The sequence below is a fragment of the Talpa occidentalis genome, unplaced genomic scaffold (assembly GCF_014898055.3).
Source record: "Talpa occidentalis isolate TD23 unplaced genomic scaffold, MPIMG_talOcc4v2.1 talOcc4.15, whole genome shotgun sequence".
In the NCBI taxonomy this organism is placed as follows: Eukaryota; Metazoa; Chordata; class Mammalia; order Eulipotyphla; family Talpidae; genus Talpa; species Talpa occidentalis.
In genome coordinates, this window is record NW_023601543.1 from 32956086 (window position 1) to 32976553 (window position 20468).

Here is a 20468-nt window from a genome sequence, read left to right on the forward strand (position 1 = left end):
ACGATACGCCCCCACCAAGCTCTTGCTGTCCTCTGAGGCCCGAGGGAAATGGAGCCTGTGGACACCCCTTGGACTTTCGCAGGGAAGGACAGAGCAACATGAAACTAAGCAGTTCCATGAAGGGACCCAGTGCCAGAGAAGCTCCTGTGCCCTGTCGGTACTGCCCCGGGCCACAGACCTGAGGGGCAGGGCCCCTTCTGGAAGTGGCCACTCTTCTGCTCCAGCAGACTTGCCCAGGGAAAGGTTAACATTCCCGAGATGGGCCCCCACCACTCAGCACTGAGCGAAAACACTTCATTTTTACCAGAAAGTGTTCTGTTCCCATCCTCATTTATCTCCCACAGAGTCTTCTGGGCTTTCCACAGTTCCACATTGTTTCCATGCTGAGGCCCACCTACAGGAATAGTTGGAGCAGCTGCCTGACCCCTTCTGGGTCTCTGGGATAGAGCCAGCTGGGGTGGAATGGGGATGGCAGGCCAAGAGCAAGAGCCTGGAGTGGCTCTAGCTCTGGGCCACAGCTTCGCCTATGCTGGGATAATTGGGCTTAAGCCAGTCTCGCAGAGTCCCCGGCACTTGGAATGCCCCCAGTTAGAAATGGCCCCTTGTGACCCAGCCACAGCCAAGTTGTCCTGGTTCTGCGGGAAGCACCCACATTGAGCTGGGCTCCACCAAGCTAGCCTGTCATTCTCTCCAGTCTTCTTACTTTCCTAATCCCCCACAAGGTCCCCTTATTATGTCCCCTGTTCACCCCACTCTTCCTCTCCTAGTTCCCTCTTATACTTACAAGTCTCCCCCAGCAGAGCCAGGCACACACGATAGGCAAATACTGAATATTACTTGTCTTCTGTCTCTATCACTAGTCTTCTACTTTTGGCTTTTGTGGCCCAGGACTCTCATTCCCTTTCCCCACTCCCCACAGGGCTTTCTTCCTATCTCTTGAAACTTTAAGGCAAGTCAAGGCCAAAGATTCCCAGCAGTGGGGGCCAGAGTTCAGGCCTAATGGAGCCTCAGAAGCTTGCTCCACAGCCATCCCTGCAGGTTGTGTTCCTCTCTAGAGGAGCCTGGCTCTCTGGCCTTCCCAGTCCCTCTGGGTGCTACTCTGACACCTGAAAGTGCTCATGGATTTGGAGTCTATTGACATAGAAGTTAATTCCAAAGCTAAGAGTTATGTAACTATCAAGTGGGCATTTTTAGAAGAAATTAGAAGTAGAGTTACAACCAGGGTCACACAAGTAACTAAGAAAGCTCAGAACACCCAAGAACCTGCTCAACTCATCAAATCAGCAAGTGTCAACAACTAGAACCTGCTGCTTCTGTGAAACAGACAGAAGTGTTGGCTCCAGAGGATCCTTCTCCCACACCAGAGCATATCTCCATGAAGAGAACTTCTGCCAAGCTTTCTCTGATGCCTTGCTTGGCAACATTGGGGATATTGATAATGAATATTGGGAGAATCCTCAGCTCTGCTGTGACCATGTTAAAATATTTTGCAACACTTTTGCCCTTTTGGCTGTCTGAGCAGCACCATGGCATTGGCAAAAACAAACACCTTATGAAAGGTGGCAGAAAGAGAGCCAAGAAGAAAGTGGTTGATCCATCTTCTAAGAAAGATTGGTATGATGTCAAAGACCAGCCATGTTCAATATAAGAAATAATGGACAAACACTAGTCACAAGAAGTCAAGGAAACAAGATTGCATCTGATGGCCTGAGGGTTTGTGTTTTTGAAGTGAGCCTTGATGATCTTCAGAATGAAGAAGTTGCATTTAGAAAATCCAAGCTGATCACTGAGGATGTTCAGGGCAAAAACTGCCTGACTAACTTTCATGACATGGGTCTTACCTGTGAGAAAATGTGCTCCATGGTCAAAAAATGGCAGACAGTGATTGGAACTCATGTTGATGTCGAGACAGCTCACAGTTATTTGTTTTAGTTATTCTCCATTGGTTTTACTAAAAAATAATGCAACAATCAGATGCAGAAGACTTCTTATGCTCAGCACCAACAGGTCCACCAAGTCCAGAAAAAGATGATGGAAATTGTGACCTAAAGAATGCAGACGAATGACTTGATAGAGGTGGTCAATAAATTGATTCCAGACAGCATTGGGAAAGACACAGAAACAGGTTGCCAATCTATGTATCCACTCGATGATGTCTCGAAAAGTAAAAATGCTGAAGAAGCCCAGGTTTGAATTGGGAAAATGCATGGAGCTTCATGGTGAAGGCAGTAGATCTGGAAAAGTTACTGGAGATGAGACAGGTTGAATGAGGTGATGGATATGAGTGACCAGTTCAAGAATGTGCTTAAAATTCGGAGTTTTAATGGTGATGATTTGTGATTTTTTTTTTGTGAAAAAGGAAAACTTATCTTCCAGCATCAAAGGCAACTTGAGGTTCTGCAACCCATAAACCCACATTTCTTTTTTTTTTAATTTTTTAAAATTTTATGTATTTTTTACATCATTTTTCATTTTTGCACAATGTATGCATTTTCATCTTGGTTATAGTCCCCATACAATTCCCACCACCCTTGTTTTGATCCTATTCCCTTCTCACCACCATAGCGTGTCTCTGGTTTATAGTTGCTTGTTGATTTTGATTTTTGCTTTATTATAATTAGTCTTTTTCCTGGTCCCTTATTTAGGTTTTCTAGATTCCTGCTATGACTGAGACCATCTGGTATTTTTCCTTTTCTTTCTGGCTTATTTCACTGAGCATGATCCCTTCCAGCTCCATCCATGTTGCTGCAAATTGCATGAGTTTATCTTTTTGATTGCTGAATAATATTCCATGGTGTATGGAAGTGGTACAAATGCATGTACACATGCCATCTTGGTCTACTGGCCGGTCCACTCCCAGTCTAGGCTGCTGTAGAAAACGCTATATGTGGGTGTCACCACAATGGATCCATTTTTACAGGTTCAGTCAGTCTCGAGGAGGAAGCTTCATTGGGGTAGAATTACAGCTCTGCTCTTGGCTTCCAAGTATGAGGAGACATTTTCTCCAAATATTGAAGACTTTGATTACATCAAAGACACTACTTAACCAGCTCCCAAATCCAAGAAATGGAAACTAATAGTGAAACAAATGAAATTTGAGTTGGGTCCACCTTTGCCACTACATCTCTTATGGCAGGCATTGAAAGTCAGAGGTTGATGTCAAGCAGCACACTTTAGCCAAATATTTGATGGAGCTGGCACTCATTGACTGTGATGTAGTACATTATACCTTCTAAGGCAGCAGCAGCTGCTTCCTGCCTGTCCCAGAAGGTTCTAGGCCAAGGAAAATGGAATGTGAAGTAGCAGTATTACCCTGGATGCATAAAGAATGAAGTATTAGGAGTCGTGTAGCACATGGCCAAAAATGTAGTGAAATGAAAACCAGAAAATCCATTGCCATCAAGAACAAAGGCGCAAGCAACAAACCCTTGAAGCTCAGCACAATCCCACAGCTGAGCGTAAAGCCATCCAAGAACTAGTCTGACCTCTGACAGGACAGTCCTAGGATGCTGTGGCCCTCAGGGAGGAGTGCTTTGTCCATGTACTTTGTCTTGCTGATTTGGAACTCCTAACTCTGTATATAGTCCCTTGGTGTATTTCATGAGATCCTTTCTCACATCTGTTATGTAAATATATGTTGAAGAAAAATAAAGCTACTGATTTTTTTAAGGTAAAGAAAGGTCACAATCATAAGAAAAAAAGAGAAGAAACTAGGCAGTGGCAGAGGACTGGGGTTGGTCTCGCCATTCTTAATCACAAAATGAAGCCCTGGGATCCCCCAGCCTAGACGGTAAAGCTCGGAGCGGGTGGACAATGAGCAGGACAAGCCTTTTGGAAGGGCTGAGGTTTCTTGATCCCTTGACCCTATGAAAGTCCCACTCTGGGGAAAGGGTCTGTACCCTGGAGAACTCAAAGTTGACCCTGGCCTTGAGAATGGAGGCAGCCCCTTCTCAGCCAATAAAAAGTTGGAAAAGATTATTTGCTGTTACTAGAATGAATATTGTAATTAAGAACAATAATCTCCAGTCAGATGTGGGAAAATAGCCCAAGAGGATCTGGATTTTGTGCTTCTCTAGACCTTTCCTTTCCCTCATTACTCTCTCTAGAATGGACTCACTAGCACCCATGTATTCCAACCCTATCATTTTCTCCTCCCTTCCTCTTCCCTGTATATTCAGCTGCTGCTTGAACCCCCAGCAGTGCCATCTGTGAGAACCTAAGAGACATTGTACTTTCTCAGCCCCATGCTTTCTGGACCCCAAAACATTGTAAGGTACATCAAATATACCCTCGTCTGGTCAACTACCTGTGGACCTCCCTCGGTTTTAGGAGAGGAAGCTGCCCTCTTGAGATGACTGCCTCTCCCATCCTCCGCCCACCTACCAACATACACAGGAAGGCACACAAACCACAGCCATCCACTCCTAGGGGTGGAGATAGGAGAGAGGCAGGTATGAAACCCAGGGGATTCTTAGTGGGGTTGAGCCTGGAGCTATAAGACTAAGGACTTGAAAGGAAGAACTGATGGAAGATGAGAGATACCTGCAGAATACCAGTTGCACAGTGGAGAAATCAAGGCAAAGGAAGGTTGTGCCTTATCCGAGTGAAAGATCACAATCTTCCAGGACCTGCTCTGGGAGGTTAACACAGAACGACCTCCTCTCAGTCATGGTAGGCCCATTGGCTTGCCCAAATCAACACCCTTCCTTGCACTATGCTGCCTATAAAAGCTTTCGTGAATGGCAGGGATGGGCCAGAAGAAGGTCCCGTGCTACCCAAAGGAGGGTGCTCTTGAGTCTTCAGAAGCATAGACGCCCACAAGAATACACACAGATCCCATGTCCACCCCTTTCTCCACAGGTCTTTCTTTACTATTGGCCTCTTACCTGAGGCTGGGGACCGGTGCTTCGGAAGCTGCTGCTGTGATGGAATTGGTCAGCTGCCCGCCACTCATGACATCGTGGGAGGGTATAAGGGCATCCCTGCATGACCATAGGTTGCATCAGAACCAAGGCTCATGGAGGGCTGAGGATGGGCCGTGCACCGACTTTGAGCATAAGCACCTGGAGGAGAAATTTAGAGTCAAGTCCTATAAAAGACCTATGAACCCAGCACTTACCTAGAGGCACCTTGACTAGTTATATAAATAAATACTCCTATCATGCTGACCTGCCTTATTCTCCCAGGCCACCATGTCCCATAAAAGACTTTAGTTATTGATCAAATGTACTTATCACTTGCCTATTGTGCTTTGTGCTAGAGACACATGAATGATTTGCTGTATCAGATCTCACAGCCAGGGGTGCGGGGAGGGAGAGGAGGAAGAAGAGCAGTTATGCAAGCTGCTAATTATAATAAAATGCTTGTGTGGCAAATACTATCACTGAGATTTAACCAGAAGTCTAGGGGAGCACAGTATGGGGAACAACTACCTCTACCTGAGAGTGTGCAAATATTTCAGAGACTGCACTTAAGATGTGCCTTGAAGGGTGAGTAGATGTTTTCCTGTCCGCGAAGGGGGAAAGGGAGGATGGCATTCCCAGGAGAGACCCACCCATGCAAAGGGGGAATGTCACAAAAAGGCATAGAATGTTCAGAGAGCAGTAAATTCAGTATGGCTAGAGTTTAGGAGGCAGGGAAATGAAAGACAGGTGCCTGCCCCTGAGGAGTGCCTGTACAGAGAACACAGATACATAAAGTGTTATCTGCATTAATGCCAGAAGTATTTAAGGGGTGGAGTGAAGGGACAGATGAGGTGAGGTCTACCTGGTCATGTCAGGAAACGCCTCCCCAGAGGAAGCATATTGTAGGTGAGTCACGAAAGAGAAATCGGACTGCCATTAGGCAGAAAAAAGAAAACAAAAAAGAACATACCAGACAGCACAAAAATAAAATCTATGGTGTGACCAGAGTGCAAGGTAGGTGTCTGGTGGGGAGTAGCAGATCAGGCTGGAAAATGAGCTGTGGCCAGATTGGGTCATTCTTGAATGACAGAGAATTCTAGGCTTTATCTTGTAGACAATAGGAAGATACTGAGGATTTTAAGCAGGGGCGGGGGAGGGGGTGTGTGACAGGACCAGATTTGCATTTTAGAATCCACCTTCTGGAGTTTTTCCTTGGGAAGAACCCTTTGGGAAGCCGTCCTAATAGGCAGAGAGTTGTAGTGTGGATCAGATAGCGAGCACAGCTGTGAGATCATATAAATTGGCTCTGATCCATCAGATGTGAGTTGGAAGGAGGTGAAGGAGTCAAAGGTTTCTAATTTGGGGGCCAGGTAGAAAATGTTGCCAACAGCAAAAGAGGAAAGACAGGAGAAGGACCAAACTGGGTGTGGTTGGAGGCGAGGGCAGTGTTTCCTAATAAGCGACGGAGCTAAGCTTATAAAAGGAAGATGTGAGTGGAAAAGTTGGATGTAGAAACCAATTGATAGTCTGATGAATATACACAAGTGTGATGAGACTGGATGGTAAAGATGATGCTTGCAAATGAGGAAAGTGCTGCATTTCAATGCCGGGCAGGGATGTGCAAATCCTGATCCAAAAAGCAGGAACTGAGCATCTTGGATTTCTGGGGCTGACGATGAAATGGCCACCATTTTTAGTCTCTATTTCAGCGGTTCCCAACATTTTAGGTATGAGGGCCCCTTCTTAAGATTTAAAAAATCTCACTTCGCCCACTCATACCTACAATAGTAGCTGTACTTTTAGTACTTACAGAGTGAGAAAAGACACATTTCAAGATCTGTGGACTCCTTGCATTAAGTACTCTCTTCCTCAGGGGTCCATGGTACAAAGACTGGGGCTGATTACAGATCATGGAGGACAGACACTTCGTCGTAGTGGAAGTTCATAGAGATGACACAGATACTTGGCTCTTCATCCCCAAAGAGACTCCCCAAAGGATGGGTGATAAATGACTCCCTCCTGATCGGACGCCAGCACAAAAGAATTTGCCACTCAGATCAAAAATGAAGTATTGCTATGCACATGTCAGCTTGCTTTCAGACCTCTTTTTGTATCAGCATTTAAATTTTTGTGGATTACGCAAGTAGTGCATATTCTTTATAGAAAAAGTGAAAAACACAAAAACTCACAAAGATGAAAATAAAATGAACTTACAATACTACAACCCAGAGATACCAGGACTAACAGGTGTGAGGTCTTGTCATAGTTTATCAATGAAAAATGTGTACATACACTGTTAAAATAAAACTGTCGTCATATGCCACATACCACCTTTTTCATTTTCTGTTTACATTATGATCATTTTAGATTGCTAACTCTCTCTCTAAACCATGATTTCCAACAGCTACAAAGGTGTTAGAGCACTATATTTGAAGCCACAGGCTTTGGTGTCAGATAACCTTACAGTTGAAACCACACTGTTCAACCTATCAGCAGTGTGGCCTGTGAAAAGTCAGTTACCTCTCCTCACCTCGGCATCCTCATCTGGGGGTGGTCAAGGTGTTGCCCTCACAGAACTATCCTACTGATTATAATTAGTCATGCATTCCAATAGCTTAGCACAGTTTCTGGCATAAGTACACTGCTCATTAAATGCTTCCTGCATCATTGTATTCTCTTGCATTGAATGGATATATCACAATTTTAACAGAAACAAGTCACACTAGAATGAACAACCTCGTGTGTATTTGTGATACTTTCCTTAGGATGATTTCCTAGAAGAGAGGATTCCTGAATCAAAAGGTATGAATCAGTTTCACACTTGTGATATATACCTCTAAAGTGCCCTAGAAAGTAAGTTCTATCACTTGATAGTACCATTTCCCAGCACACTTGCCAACAGTGAGTATTCTAATTTTTAAAATATATTTGCCAATTTTGGGGGGGAAGATGCATCTTGAGGATTAATCTGCATTTCCTTAATTACTGGAGATGCTTAACTCCCCATTTTAGTGGTCATTTGTTAGTTCTTGTTTTTTCCACTTTTGAGGAAATGCTCTGCAGATTAACCTCTTTCCTATCCCTCTGTTGACCTGATACCAGGTGGATGTGTCACAAAAGAAAAATAAGCCCAGGAGTCAGAGAAGTCAAATCTTCTAACTCCAGCATAACTGCTCTTATGCTATTTTCACTGACCTCTGCTATGCCACTAACTATGATGTCAACTATGACTAACTATGACCACAAATTATTTCGCTTCTTTAGATCTTGGATTGCTAACCTGTAATGTTAACATTTAAGAATCACCACACACAGATGGTACACGGGTGCATTGGTGAAGGAAATTCTATGGAGACTACACCTGAGGGGGGAGGGGAGTAAAGCAAACGTTGTTTAAAAATGAACCATGTAAAAAATATATAAATAAAAAGAAAATAAAAAAAAAAGACTCGCCACACACAAACTGCTAGCACTCCCTGGGTCTGTATATCATGCTTTTGAAGCCCACTGTACTTTATTTCTTGCTCCTCAGCACAATTGGTGAGGTTGGCCCAGGCAGATTTATGAACCCATTTAACAGGCAAAGCAGCTGAGACAAGGGAACCTGGGTCTCCTGATGCCTGGTCAGTGTTCTTTGTTCTATACAAAGGTTCCACTTTTTGCCTCTCTATTTTATGTCCATCCTGTCCCAAATTACTACCCACACACACTGATTCTCTTTCCTATTGCTCCTTTTAATTTGCAGAGGCTGTAAAAAGTTGGAGATGAATCTGATTTGGTCACCAAATGATCACATGTAGGAAATAAGGCATATAAACTCTAAATGCACGACTTAAGGAAAAAAAATGATTCCTACCTTATATGGGACATGGAAATCACGCTAGGAGAGGTAAAAGGAAGAAGCGTTTACTTCAAGTTTGAGGGATGTAAGATGTATGTATGGAAGAGATGTTTCTGAGCTAAGGAGAAAGAGAAGATTTGCACACACGGAGTAGCATGGAGGATGCTTTTGGGGGTGGAATTAACTCTTCTGTGCTCTCCTCTAGAGATCCCTCTAGAGATCCCTCTAGATATCCATTTGTGGCTTTTGCCACTCAAAATATCCTTTTCCTGTTTTTTTTTAAAGATTTATTTATTTATTTATGCATACAAGAACTGGGGTACAGGCCAGAGGTGCAGGAGGTGAGAGGATTCACCAGAGACAGAGTGGGGAACAGAACAGGCAGACTGACTGAAATACACTGCTGAGGGGAGCAGTGGGCAAGGCAGGAGAGGTCTGCTGCGCCATGTGGGTAGCTCCCTGGCCAGCCTGGGATCCAACTCATGCTGCAGAGGCTATGGATAGCCTCACAGTGCTGTGGTTAACCCTTTGCGCCACCAGGGAGGCCCCTCCTGGTTCTTTTTTTTTTATTTATTTTCAGTTAAGGTAATATCTGGATACCCCCATTAAGTATTACCACCGTAGTGCAGCCACTACCAAACTGTTCATAGTCCACTCTGCTTCCTTCTGTCTTTGTCCTTATCTTTCCCTCTTGGTGCTTCAGTTCTGTAGTCAGCAATCAAGGGTTAGTTTTTAAGCTTGTTTTTATCTGACTCTTAATTTAGTTACTTTATATTCCACACACAAGTGACACCATTTGGTATTTGTCTTTCTCCTGATCTCTTTTGCTTAGCATAATCCCCTCCAGTTCCATCCATATTTTTGCAAAAGGCATGTGTTTAACTTTTTTATAGCTAAGTAGTCTTCCATTGTGTATACACACCTCATCTTCTTGATCCACTTACCTGTTTTGGGGAACTTAGGCTGTTTCCATAGTTTAGTATAGTAAATAGTGCTGCAATAAGCATGGGAATGCAAGTTTCCTTTCGAATTAATGTCTTTGAATTTTGGGGGTAGATGCCTAGCTGTGGGATTTACTGAGTCGAATGGCAGATCCATTTTTAATGTTTTGAGACACCTCCATACTGATTTCCATAAGGGCTGGGCCAGTTTTCCTGGCTCTCAGAGTCACACACAGACCTTTCCAGGAGGCTTTAGGGGGAGACAGTTTCTCCAGGGCATAGGTCAAAACTTTCAAAACACGAGAAATACCACGATTCCAAACTGAAAAGCAAGACTGTTGGCTTCTGGACGTCAAAATCCCTGCTCAATATTTATTTCTATCCTGCATATTTTTTTGTTTTTTAATATCATTAAATTTGTTTTATTTTTTCTTTCTCCTGCATGTATTTTTTCACCCAGTGCTAAGCCCAGAGCAGGTCCTTGATGAGCACTCCCTGACTTCATTTACTGAATTGAATTCCAATTAGGTAAATGTACAGGTCCTTAATTTTGTTGGTACAAATTCCAGGAAGTAAGAAAGAAAAGCTTTGGATTTACATATATACTTGCATTTGTGTAAAATGATGTATACAGAATGTTAAAATTTGAAGCAGGACTTGAAATGGCAAAACATTGCAAGCAATCCAAGTGTCCATTACTAGGGGACTAATTAAATAAATAATGGTGTATCCATACAAGAATGCTATACAGCCATTCAAAACAGAACAAAGAACTTTTTGTGTGCCAATATGGCATGATCTCTTCATGTATATATTTTGAGTAAAAAGAAAACAAGAACGAAATAATCCATATTTATATTTTAGGGGTTAATCCATATTTATATTTTAAAAAAGGAAAATATGTGTTTGTATATGCAATAAACCATCTTTGGAAGTATACAAAAGAACCTGTTCACATTGATTGCCTTTGGAGAAGAGAGCCAAGCAGTTACAAGACAAAGGTGTGCGGATTCCTTCCATTTTTCAGGATTTTTCCCTTTTTTATTAATTTATCTTCACAATATGTCTACTGAGGTAATGTTGGTTTATAACAGTGTATTTGTTTTAAAGTTTATATGTTAACACTTCTTCAAAAGTATGTTTTCACACAGTGTTCTTTACCAAGGCCAATAATATGTTCCCTCTTTTTAAAGAGGAGAAATACAACACACTAATAAACATATATGTGAAGTGTATTGAATTACGATAAAGCTAATCCTCATATAATCACTGTCTACTTTGAGATGTAAAATTATTACTCACACCCATAAATGCCCCATGTCACCAATAAGAGATGTAGTTTTTACTGAATATTGTAATATAAATATTTTAATTAAATAATAGAATGTAAATGAAAATATAATATAAATATATAAAATGTAAATTAAAAATTAAATGTAAAAAATATAAATAATGCAATATATTTTATTTAAATAATAAAAATAAATATATATTTACTTTTTGTATTTTGAACCACATGACTATTTAGTGATTTAATAACACTACTTTCTCCCTCCATCCCCACTCCTCACCAAAATGCCATGGATATCTTTAACTGTTTTGTAGAAATATTGCTAAGGTCTCTTTTTCATAACTGAATAAATAATAACAGTTAAAATTGACTCATTCCGCATTTAACATATATTAACTAAGCTGTCTACCTATATCAAGAGATCTAATCCTCTTGAAGCCCCTAAGCAGTAGCTATTATTGTGGTCTTCACTGAGAGATGAGAATAAGAAAGCATGCTGTGAATAAGTGGTGAAGACCTGGGTGCCCCAGAGAACAAATTCTTCACAGTTACACTATTCTGATCCTATAAATTCGAGAACCCAGTTTCTGCAGCACTGTAATCACTGATTCTTAGCAAGTGGAGAAGATTTTAGGCTACAGGCCACCAGATAGGATCCCAAGCACTGAGTCAGTCATGCCACTACTCAGGAAAAGACACAAACAATTAAAGAGGGGCAATAAGTGTGGGGTCTGGGGCAGTATCCAGCTGGCAAATCCCCCACAGAGCATTTGAATGATCTTCCTAGGACATCTGAGAAGTAAAATTCTGGTCATCTCTCATAGTGTGATCCCAGACCTTCTCCAGTGCCTTTAGAGTTCAATAAATATTTTTTTGAATGAATGAATAAGTTCTTTCCACCTGTAAACTGGAGAAGTCTAGGAACCTACTCTACAGAAAGACTTGCAGAAGTGAATGAGGATGTCCGCTGCAGCATTGTTTGCAACAGCAAAACTCTGCAATTGACTCAAATGTTCGTCAACAGGGGACTGGTTAAATGGATGCCGTCAGAGAGGCAGCACAGCATGACAGTTAAGGGCACAAGATCTGAGCCAGGACACTAGGGATTTGACATTCATCAGCACAGTCCCTGCGTCTGCAAAACAGGGAACACCAAAAGACCGCCTCATAGCCTTGCAAGGAGGGCATCCACAGTTTCTGAAAAGTTCCTTCTCCAAAAGCCTCTTTTGTATTCTTCCAAAGTTTATTGCATATAGAAGCACATATTTTCCTTTTTTAAAACTCACAGTAAATACTCAAATCTTATCTATCACTGTAGCCATTCACACAATGGAATATTATGCCACTGTCAAAAAGAAAGAGGTAGTTATAGGCTCTGATTTGAACATATTTTAGATTAAAGAAAACAAGTGTCAGAATAGAATTCCAATCACAAAATAATTTCTGAGGAGTTGATGAGGGGGATTTGCCTTTTGACTTGAAACACTTTGTGTGTATGTTTTAAAACTAGCTTTTCTTATTATTTTTAGAAGGAAAAAATCAAGAGGGAAGAGTTCTAAATCGAGAGAAACTTGGGAACAGCAGCGGGGAGAAGACCCTCTTTCTACAGGCTACAGATTCTTCTCCCCAGTCCAGGATGACACTTCCTGCTGACCCTCCTCACAGCACTCTTTCTACCTGACAGCTTGCCACTGAGCGACGAGACACACATTTCCTTGGTACCGAGCCTTGTTATGTGTTCCTAAAATAATTCCTGCAATGTAGTCAAAAACCAAAGTTCTGCTTCAGATGCTCTCACTTAGCGAATAAATCATGGAAACGGAGGTTGTCAAACTGGAAGGGACCTTAGAGATGATGTAGGCCAACCCCTTCATTTACAAAGGGAAACAATGAAATGTGTTCCTGAGAAGTTAGCTGTCAAGCAATTTTGACAAATAAAATTTATTTTCCAGGGAAAAAGTCAGAGATGCACCCTCACAGTGCAGAATTTTACTATAAGCATCTATTAATGTGGTACATCTGAAATCTTTCTACATTGCTGGTGAGAGTAAGATTTAGTAAACTGTTTTGGAGGGGGATTCGACAATATCTCCCAAAGGCGGTGGGATGATTCCCTCCTAGATATATATTCATAGTAATAGACATAAGAATATCTACACACAACAATCATAGTAGACCTAAGTATGAGCCAGAAACTGGAAAGAGCTCAACTGCCCATCAAGGGCAAATGGATAAATAAATGGTGGCGTATTCATGAAATGGAATGCTACACGGTAGTGAAAAATGAGTGAATCAGAGCCACGTGTTATAGTGTGGATAATTTTCACAAATATAACAGTAAATAGAAAACAACAAGTTGCAGAAGAGTACATATCATACCAGGGATATAAATTTTTAAGACATATAAAGCAGCAGTATGTGTTATTTAAAGACACGCACATATGTCACACAAGTATAAATAAATGCATGAGAATAACAAACATGAAATCCAGGATCGTGGTTACTTTGGAGAGAGGGGGATGGAGCTAAAATAAATGTGTAAGATGCAAATGCTGCACTCAAAATGACAAGATTGTTCCTTCAAGCTGTTTCATTTTCCTGCCACTAGTTCCCGGGCAGGGAACCTGCTGGAGAAGCAGCGGTTGGGCACAGTGGGCTGGGGATCCGGAGAAATGGGTTCCACTCCCTCAGATATTCATCGGCTACGAGGAGAGCAATTCCCTTCACGTCTCAGGGTTTTTTTTTTACATTTAAAAATGCAGTGTTGTGGAGAAAGACAAATACCACGTGATTTCACTCATATGTGGAAGATAAAGAAACAAAGCAAATGAACAAACAAAACAAAACCAAAAACAAACTCTTAGATTCAGAAAACAGACTGGTGGTTGCCAGAAGGGAAAAGGGCTGGGGTGGGTGGGTGAAATGAGTAAAAGGGGTCAACTGTGTGGTGGTGGATGGAAACTAGACTTTTGGTGGGGATCATAATAGAGTGTAGACAGATGTGGAGGTATGGTGCTGTACGCCTGAAACTTACATAATGTTATAAACCGATGCTACTTCAATCTTTTTGTTAAATGCTGGATTGGGCTAGATTATTTTACAATTTTTTTTTAACAAATGACTATTTCATCCTTTTTTTTTTTTTTGAGCAGCAATTCCCAAAACTGTGCCTGCAAGATGCATATGTGTTTCAATGTAGAAAAAAGTATGCCTTGCTCAAATGTTTGGTACGTACAGGTGACCCCTCCCTCCTTCCCCCAGTACCTCAAAGTAGAAAGTTCCCATGTGGTATAATTTGGTAGATTTTTGTGGGGGTCTCAAAACACTATTACCATTAGTTTACATGGAAAATCTTTTGAGCATTCCCACACCCCGCCAAATAACCTACCAAATTATCCCAAAGAACAACAGTTCACTTTAGGATAGTGAGGGAAACCTGTACTGAGGTGAGGGTTATACAAAATGAAACAGATTTATTTTCAGCAGTACTTCTCTGAGCCTTTAACAGGTTTCTAAACATTGTTGCTCTCCAAGAGGAGATTCAGTGATGAAGCTGTCTCCAAAAAACATTGAAACTAGAGTGCACCCTACCACCCCACCTCCACTCTTATTTTAAAACAGACTCTATTAACATTCCCACAGAAGAGTGTTCTGTGGAGCATTGGTTTGGTAATGGCTGCCCTAGAAGAATTTAGCTCATGAGCTAGTTCAGTTCCTGGTGAGTGTTTAGAAAAACCTTTGTAAGGGAGGAATATGGTTTCATAGTGTAACTTCCACAGAGTGGGCTTCCTGTGGGTGAATGTCCCTGGCAAATTTAGAGCACATCTTCTTGGACATCATCAGTGAGAAGAGAGCCCATCTCATTTGGCATCGTGGCAGAGTCGGCATCAGACCTTTGGACAACTGGGTTGGAGGGGCTTGTGTCCCAGATGGGCTCTCCGTAGCTGACCCCGGGGTCTTTGTTAAGTTTGCTGCTTCGAGGCACAGACCCATCTTTTAAGGATGGCAGCACCAAAGGGTGCTCTGTCCAGAACTCAGTTACCTGGAATGCCCTCAGGAATAGGTCTCACAGGAACGGGTGTCCTTTCCATGTGCCTTCAACCCCTAAGAATAGTTTGCAGGAGGTAGAACTGCAGGACAGGGGCTGGGCCACCCAGGAAAAGAGGGGCTCCGTTTTCTTCCACGGAGAGGACATTTATCACTTCCACCTGCAGCCCTGCCTTTGCAGGGGAGTTTCTTTGGAAGGTCCCCAGATTCTCTGAAACCACCCCTCCCCCGCCCCCGCCCAAACCCTGGAGGGAAACTCTGCTGAGGTTTGAGGCTCTTGCCAGGCATTTTAAAAGGTGATTGACCCATGTACTTTCAATCCTAAAACAAGGATTTCTTTGGAAAAGTTGGGAACTAAAGTCAACTCGACATAGAGGTTTCTAAAGGCTTTTGTTCTTTTGAACAATCAAAAAGAAGATGTAAGAGACAAGAATGTTCTTTTCCAGACAGCATGCACCGTGTTCATGGAAGCTGGCAGCTGTTGTGGTTGCCCCAGCTCTGCCTGCCTCCACCCAGCCCAGCCCAGCTCAGTTCAGCTACCTGCTTGGACCCGACACCCATGAAGCCTGCCCGACTCTAACTGCCCACCAGAGGACTCATAAGCCCCAGCCACCCCCACTCTCTCAGGCCCACTCCCAGGCTGGGGCAGGGCCTGATGTCAGAGGAAGGCAGAAAGTGCAGAGGAAGCAGGTGTTTGACTCCAAGAGAGATAAACCTTATTTCAAAGCACCCCTGGCTATGCTCGTCATAGTACAGCGGTACCTCCTGGTGATGGGGGTAGAAAGGAAACCAAGGGGAGAAGCTGCAGAGAAATGCAACCGTGAAGGTAGATGGAGCCAGGAATTGCATGAAGAGACTCAGCTGCTCTGCCAACCCCAGGTTGCTAGGTCAGAGCCGGGTGCACTTCAGGGGTGCACTCCTGTGTCCTGTCTGCTGACCAGAACACTCATCTGCTGGGGGCGGCTGCTCCAAGGTCCCACACTTGCTCTCTCCTCCCTTTCCGGCCAATGCTTTTCACACCTCGTTCCCTTCTCTCCCATTGGGAAATCCACCCTTGGGCAAAAAGCATGTCATGGAGAACAGACAAAACAAATAAACAAGTAAACAAAAACCCCTCTCCTCTCAGAGCTGCAAACTGTAGCCCTTCCTCTTAATCATTTGTAGAGCACAGTTGCTGAAAGGGCTTGAGTTTCTATTCCTGATTGTCTTTTTTCCCCTCTATGAATCCAAGCAGTAGCTACTTCATTGTGGGCATTTTTAATGCAAGTTTTACCCAAAGGCATATGCAGTCAGGCAGGCGCGTGCACGTGCGTGCGCTCGCGTGTGTGTGTGTGTGTGTGTGTGTGTGCGCGTGCGCGCACACACACACACACTCTCTCTCTCTAACACACACACACACACACAAAACCTCTGGAGCTTCCCCTCCCTCAGATCTTTCCCCTCAGCCAGCCGAAAAAGGGTGAGGTTTGGAAATCATTTCTCTGTGGCCTACCTTCTGATTCCTTCAGGTCTGAGGAGCAGGCGGCAACTGGGAGCTGGGAGGCCCGGGCTGCCTCTGTGAATCAGCAAAGAAGTCCCTGAGACAGGGATGCCGACAGCTGCTGTGTGCACACTCCCCCTCTGTCTCTCCCACCTCCCTGCCCTCCTTCTCCTCCCTCCCCTCTCAGAGCTGCTCTGTGTTGCTATGCAATCATATCACTGGGACGAACAGCATCACTCCGACCTCAGGCAAAAATACCCTTGACTGGGCAAAAGCAGAAAGAGCAAGGACAGTTTTGCAAAACTACCAGAACCTTGGCGGCTCTCAGAGATTTCAATTCATTAGAAGCAGAGCAGGGAAGCGGAAGAGGCTGAGAGGCAGAGGGGGTGAGGAGGAGAGGCTTCCACTGGGGAGGAGGAGACAAAAGACGCCCGGAGATCAATACAAGCTGCTGAGTGAGGAGCCTGGGCCCCGACTTGCACAGATGGAGCCCAGAGCCAAGGCCAACTTTGGAGCCAGCGGCTGGCAGGGGCCCTCAGTAGCCAGTCCAGGATTCAGTTTCTGTGTTGAAGGTTGAAACACTCTGCTCTAGAATTGTCATTGGTACCCAAGGTAGAGTCTTGGGCCCAGGGCAGTCTGCCAGTCACCTCTAAGTTCTGTCCTCACCCCCTCTTAGTTCTATATGTAGCGAGAGCTTCGACAGTGAGGGAAACAAATGGACCTTGAATGATTTCAGAAAATCCACTTCTCCCCTCAGCAACTGTCACCCCTGTGGAAGAGAGGATAATATGAGCTCCAAACACCCCCAAGAGACCTGGGAGAAGTCACTGAAGGATGCAGGGGAATTATATGCCTTCTCAGAGAGCCTGGCACATAGTAGGTTACTTAAAAAATATTTGTCAAGTGAGTGGATTGCATGGATGGATAGGTACATGAAGAGCAGTCAGAAAGCCTCTACTCCTGTCCTGCTACACACTTAGAGCCCCAACAGCTCCAGGCCAGGGCAAAGGATAAAAATAACATTTTTCTTTCTTCCCTCCATTTTCTAGAACAGAATGTATATGCGACAGAGAAACAGCCTGATTTGGGAGCGGGTTGCTCAACTTCACTGATTTGCCTCTAAAAGCTCTGATGGCACTTGAATTTAGATCAGAAACTACTTCCTGGTCCAAAGGGCCTGGGACTGGTGTTTAAAAATGTTTATGAAGACTGAGAACCATCATCATCATTATTGAAATCTTTCAGCATGTGTATGAATGTGTGTGTGTTTCCTTTTGAGATGAAATTTTAAGAACTTAAGCTGCTAGCTTCAGTAAAAGGTGAGTGATAAGGCGGGCGTGATGGCCTCTTCAAAACAAGCAAACAAAATGGAAAACAAATTGCCCCCACCCCCAAGCTAAGCTAGGCCTGTGCAGCCCTTCCTGACTGGCCCAAAGTGGTAGCAGCCAGGCCCCCAAGCAGGTGTATGAAAGGGCCTTTGATTTCTGAAAGGGCTCTTGGAAACACATCAGTCTTCTCAATCCACACACCCTCAACAGGGCATTTGTTAGCTATCCAGCCTAGTTCAGACCTGGCCCTGAGTCTTAGTCCTGGCAACTTGCAGGGTTTCTCAACATCCAAGATACCAGGAAACCTTTGCAACTGACTTGGAATGACTTGGGAGTGTGTTTGGGGGCAGGCGGTGCCTAGAAGAATGACCAGAGGAAATGTTGGAGCGGCCTGGTCAGTACAGACGATGGGCGGAACTTGTCCCCCTGACCTCCTGAAACTGCCCAAACCAGAGGCGACAACCCCTGCACGGTGCCTTGGCCTGAATCCTGCCCCTGGCATCCTGAGTGAAGGGATTGCTGGGAAGGGGCAGAGCTGGGCAGCCATTTTTGAGAGTCCTTACAAGAAGGAATGGCCCACGGGCTCTCGGTCCTTTGTTTGTAGAAGCTCCTGGAGAAGGCAGCTGCTGTGCTGGATGGTAGATCTTTGTGTCTCTGCAGGTTGGGGCGGGGGTGAGCCGCCCGCCCCCCCCACTTCAGCAACTGCAGACCTCTGGCATATCCTGTCCGCTCCTGTAGCTACAAATCCATCTCACACCACTGACTGGTAACTGGACCTTCTCCCTCTCCCTGTATCCTGCTGGTTAGAATAAATTGTATCTTTTCCTCTTTTGCAGCACCAAAAGCCCTTTTGTTTGCATTTATAATGGTGGGTAGCCAGACCCAGAACTGGTGAGAGAGGTCCTGAGCCAATGACAGTTTTTTTAGACCCTTTGCCCGGTAACAGGAACACTCTGAGAAATTGTTTGGGCTGGCACAGACACAGAACAACTGTGACAGACACACAGCAAACACATGGGAACCTGACTCATGGCTCACCTCTGGCACCCGCTCACCAGCAGCCAAACAAAACCAGAGTCTAGGTCTAAAAAGAGGAAGGAGGGTGAGCAGACGCGGCTCCGGCTCCCCACATTGACTGAAGTTGGGCTTGCCTAGATCACAAGGAACACTTGGAATAATCCCTTACTTTCTAGATCTAGACAAAGCATTCAGGCCACAGATACAAAAATACAGTTCCAGTCTCTATTAAAATAAACCCACAGGGCCTCCCCTGGTGGCACAGCGCTTGAGCACTGGGCTATGAGGCTGCCCGCAGCCTCCTCAGCGCCTGTTCGATCCCCGGCCTCAGGCGAGGTTCCCACATGGTGCGCAGACCTCTGCTGCCGCCCGCTGCTCCCCTCAGCAGTGTACTTCGTCAGTCTGCCTGCTCTGCTCTCCCCTCTGGCTCTGGTGAATTCTCTCACCCTCCCGCGCTTCTGACTGTACCCAGTGCTTGTATAAATAAATAAATAAATCTTTAAAAAAAAAAAAAAAACACAGAGTTTGCTTTGGGGGATATATAACAAAAAGCTTCCCAAAACGTCTCTCTCACAGATCTCATCATAGTGGAAAAGACACCACCCCACTCCCACTCTCCCCACCCCAGTTCCTTTTCTTAAGGCACTAAGACTGCTGTGAAAACGAAAATACTACCTCTGAGATTAAAAAAAAAACATTAACTCATCAGGTAGCAATGAATGAGAAAGTTAGGAAATGGGTACAGATAGTTAGGGACATGGTGCCCCAAGTCCATTTATCAATCTGAACAATCAGTGGGAACCAGGAGGGTGCACCCCCAAGCCCAGGCGCCCAAGTCCATTCATCAGTCTGACAGTGGAACAATCATGGAATCAAAGGGATGCCCCCCAACCCAATTAAAAATGGAATGTTCCAAACACCAACATTTTATAGCTAAGGGCAGTGAAACATAAGTGACATGCCCAAGGTCACATGGCTGATGTTTTCTGGAGCTAAGACATAACGTAGCTCTCTCTGGGCAATAATCACATGGTTACCCACTGCGCTATACTGCCTCCCTTCGTGTAGTGGTAACCTGATCTGATGTCAGACCCACGCAAGTGATTGACACTGTGACTAGGGTAGAAGAATTCCCCAGATAGTTTTTTCTATCCTTTGTGCATTTCTCAATTACATCCTCTACTCAAAATATTTCCCTTTCCTTTAGAAGTCAGAGACACAGGGACCATAGAGATCAGAATTCCCCGCCCCCCCCCCCCCGCCTCCTTTCTCTCTCTCTCTCTTCACTCACCCCCAGCTTCCCCTCATTCCAAGTGGTCAGAACCCACAAAATTTGGGGGTAAGTCTATGGATGGGGCACGAGAGGGAAAAGACATGACGAGGTGGGTGGAGCTCTCCAGTTTGCTGTTGTTACTGAATGAATCACGGTGAAAGGGGAGGAGCATCGCAGCATAGTGAATGGCACCATTTTCCCTGCTCCACAGCCATCTTGCTCTACAACTCCCAGCAGGACATTAACCAGACTTCCTGAATGGGGGGCAGGTGGAAAGGAACAAGCTAGATACTTAGTGAGGTAGAACTGACTTGAAGGGGAGACATGTGGAAAAGGGACATTTGAC

The 20468-nt window shown here is 44.2% G+C and overlaps 1 protein-coding gene and 1 pseudogene across 4 annotated transcripts in view; one reads left to right on the forward strand and one right to left on the reverse strand.

The window, feature by feature from the left end:
• The window catches only part of DRP2 (dystrophin related protein 2), a 48365-nt gene extending 31729 nt beyond the window's left edge, over positions 1-16636 (reverse strand). For 3 of the 4 annotated variants that reach the window (XM_037512203.2, XM_054695645.1, XM_037512201.2), the window contains exons 1-2: positions 16517-16636; positions 4887-5063 (exon numbers count right to left, since the gene is read on the reverse strand). In XM_037512203.2, coding sequence (XP_037368100.1) covers positions 4887-5003 — 117 coding nt within the window. In that variant the 5' untranslated portion in view covers positions 5004-5063; positions 16517-16636. Of the gene's footprint in view, positions 1-4886; positions 5064-6714; positions 6747-16516 lie in introns of those variants that run through there. The other variant, XM_054695644.1, reaches the window with a different exon arrangement.
• Positions 1538-2309, forward strand: LOC119246378 (40S ribosomal protein S3a-like; annotated as a pseudogene).
• Positions 16637-20468: the final 3832 nt, after the last annotated feature.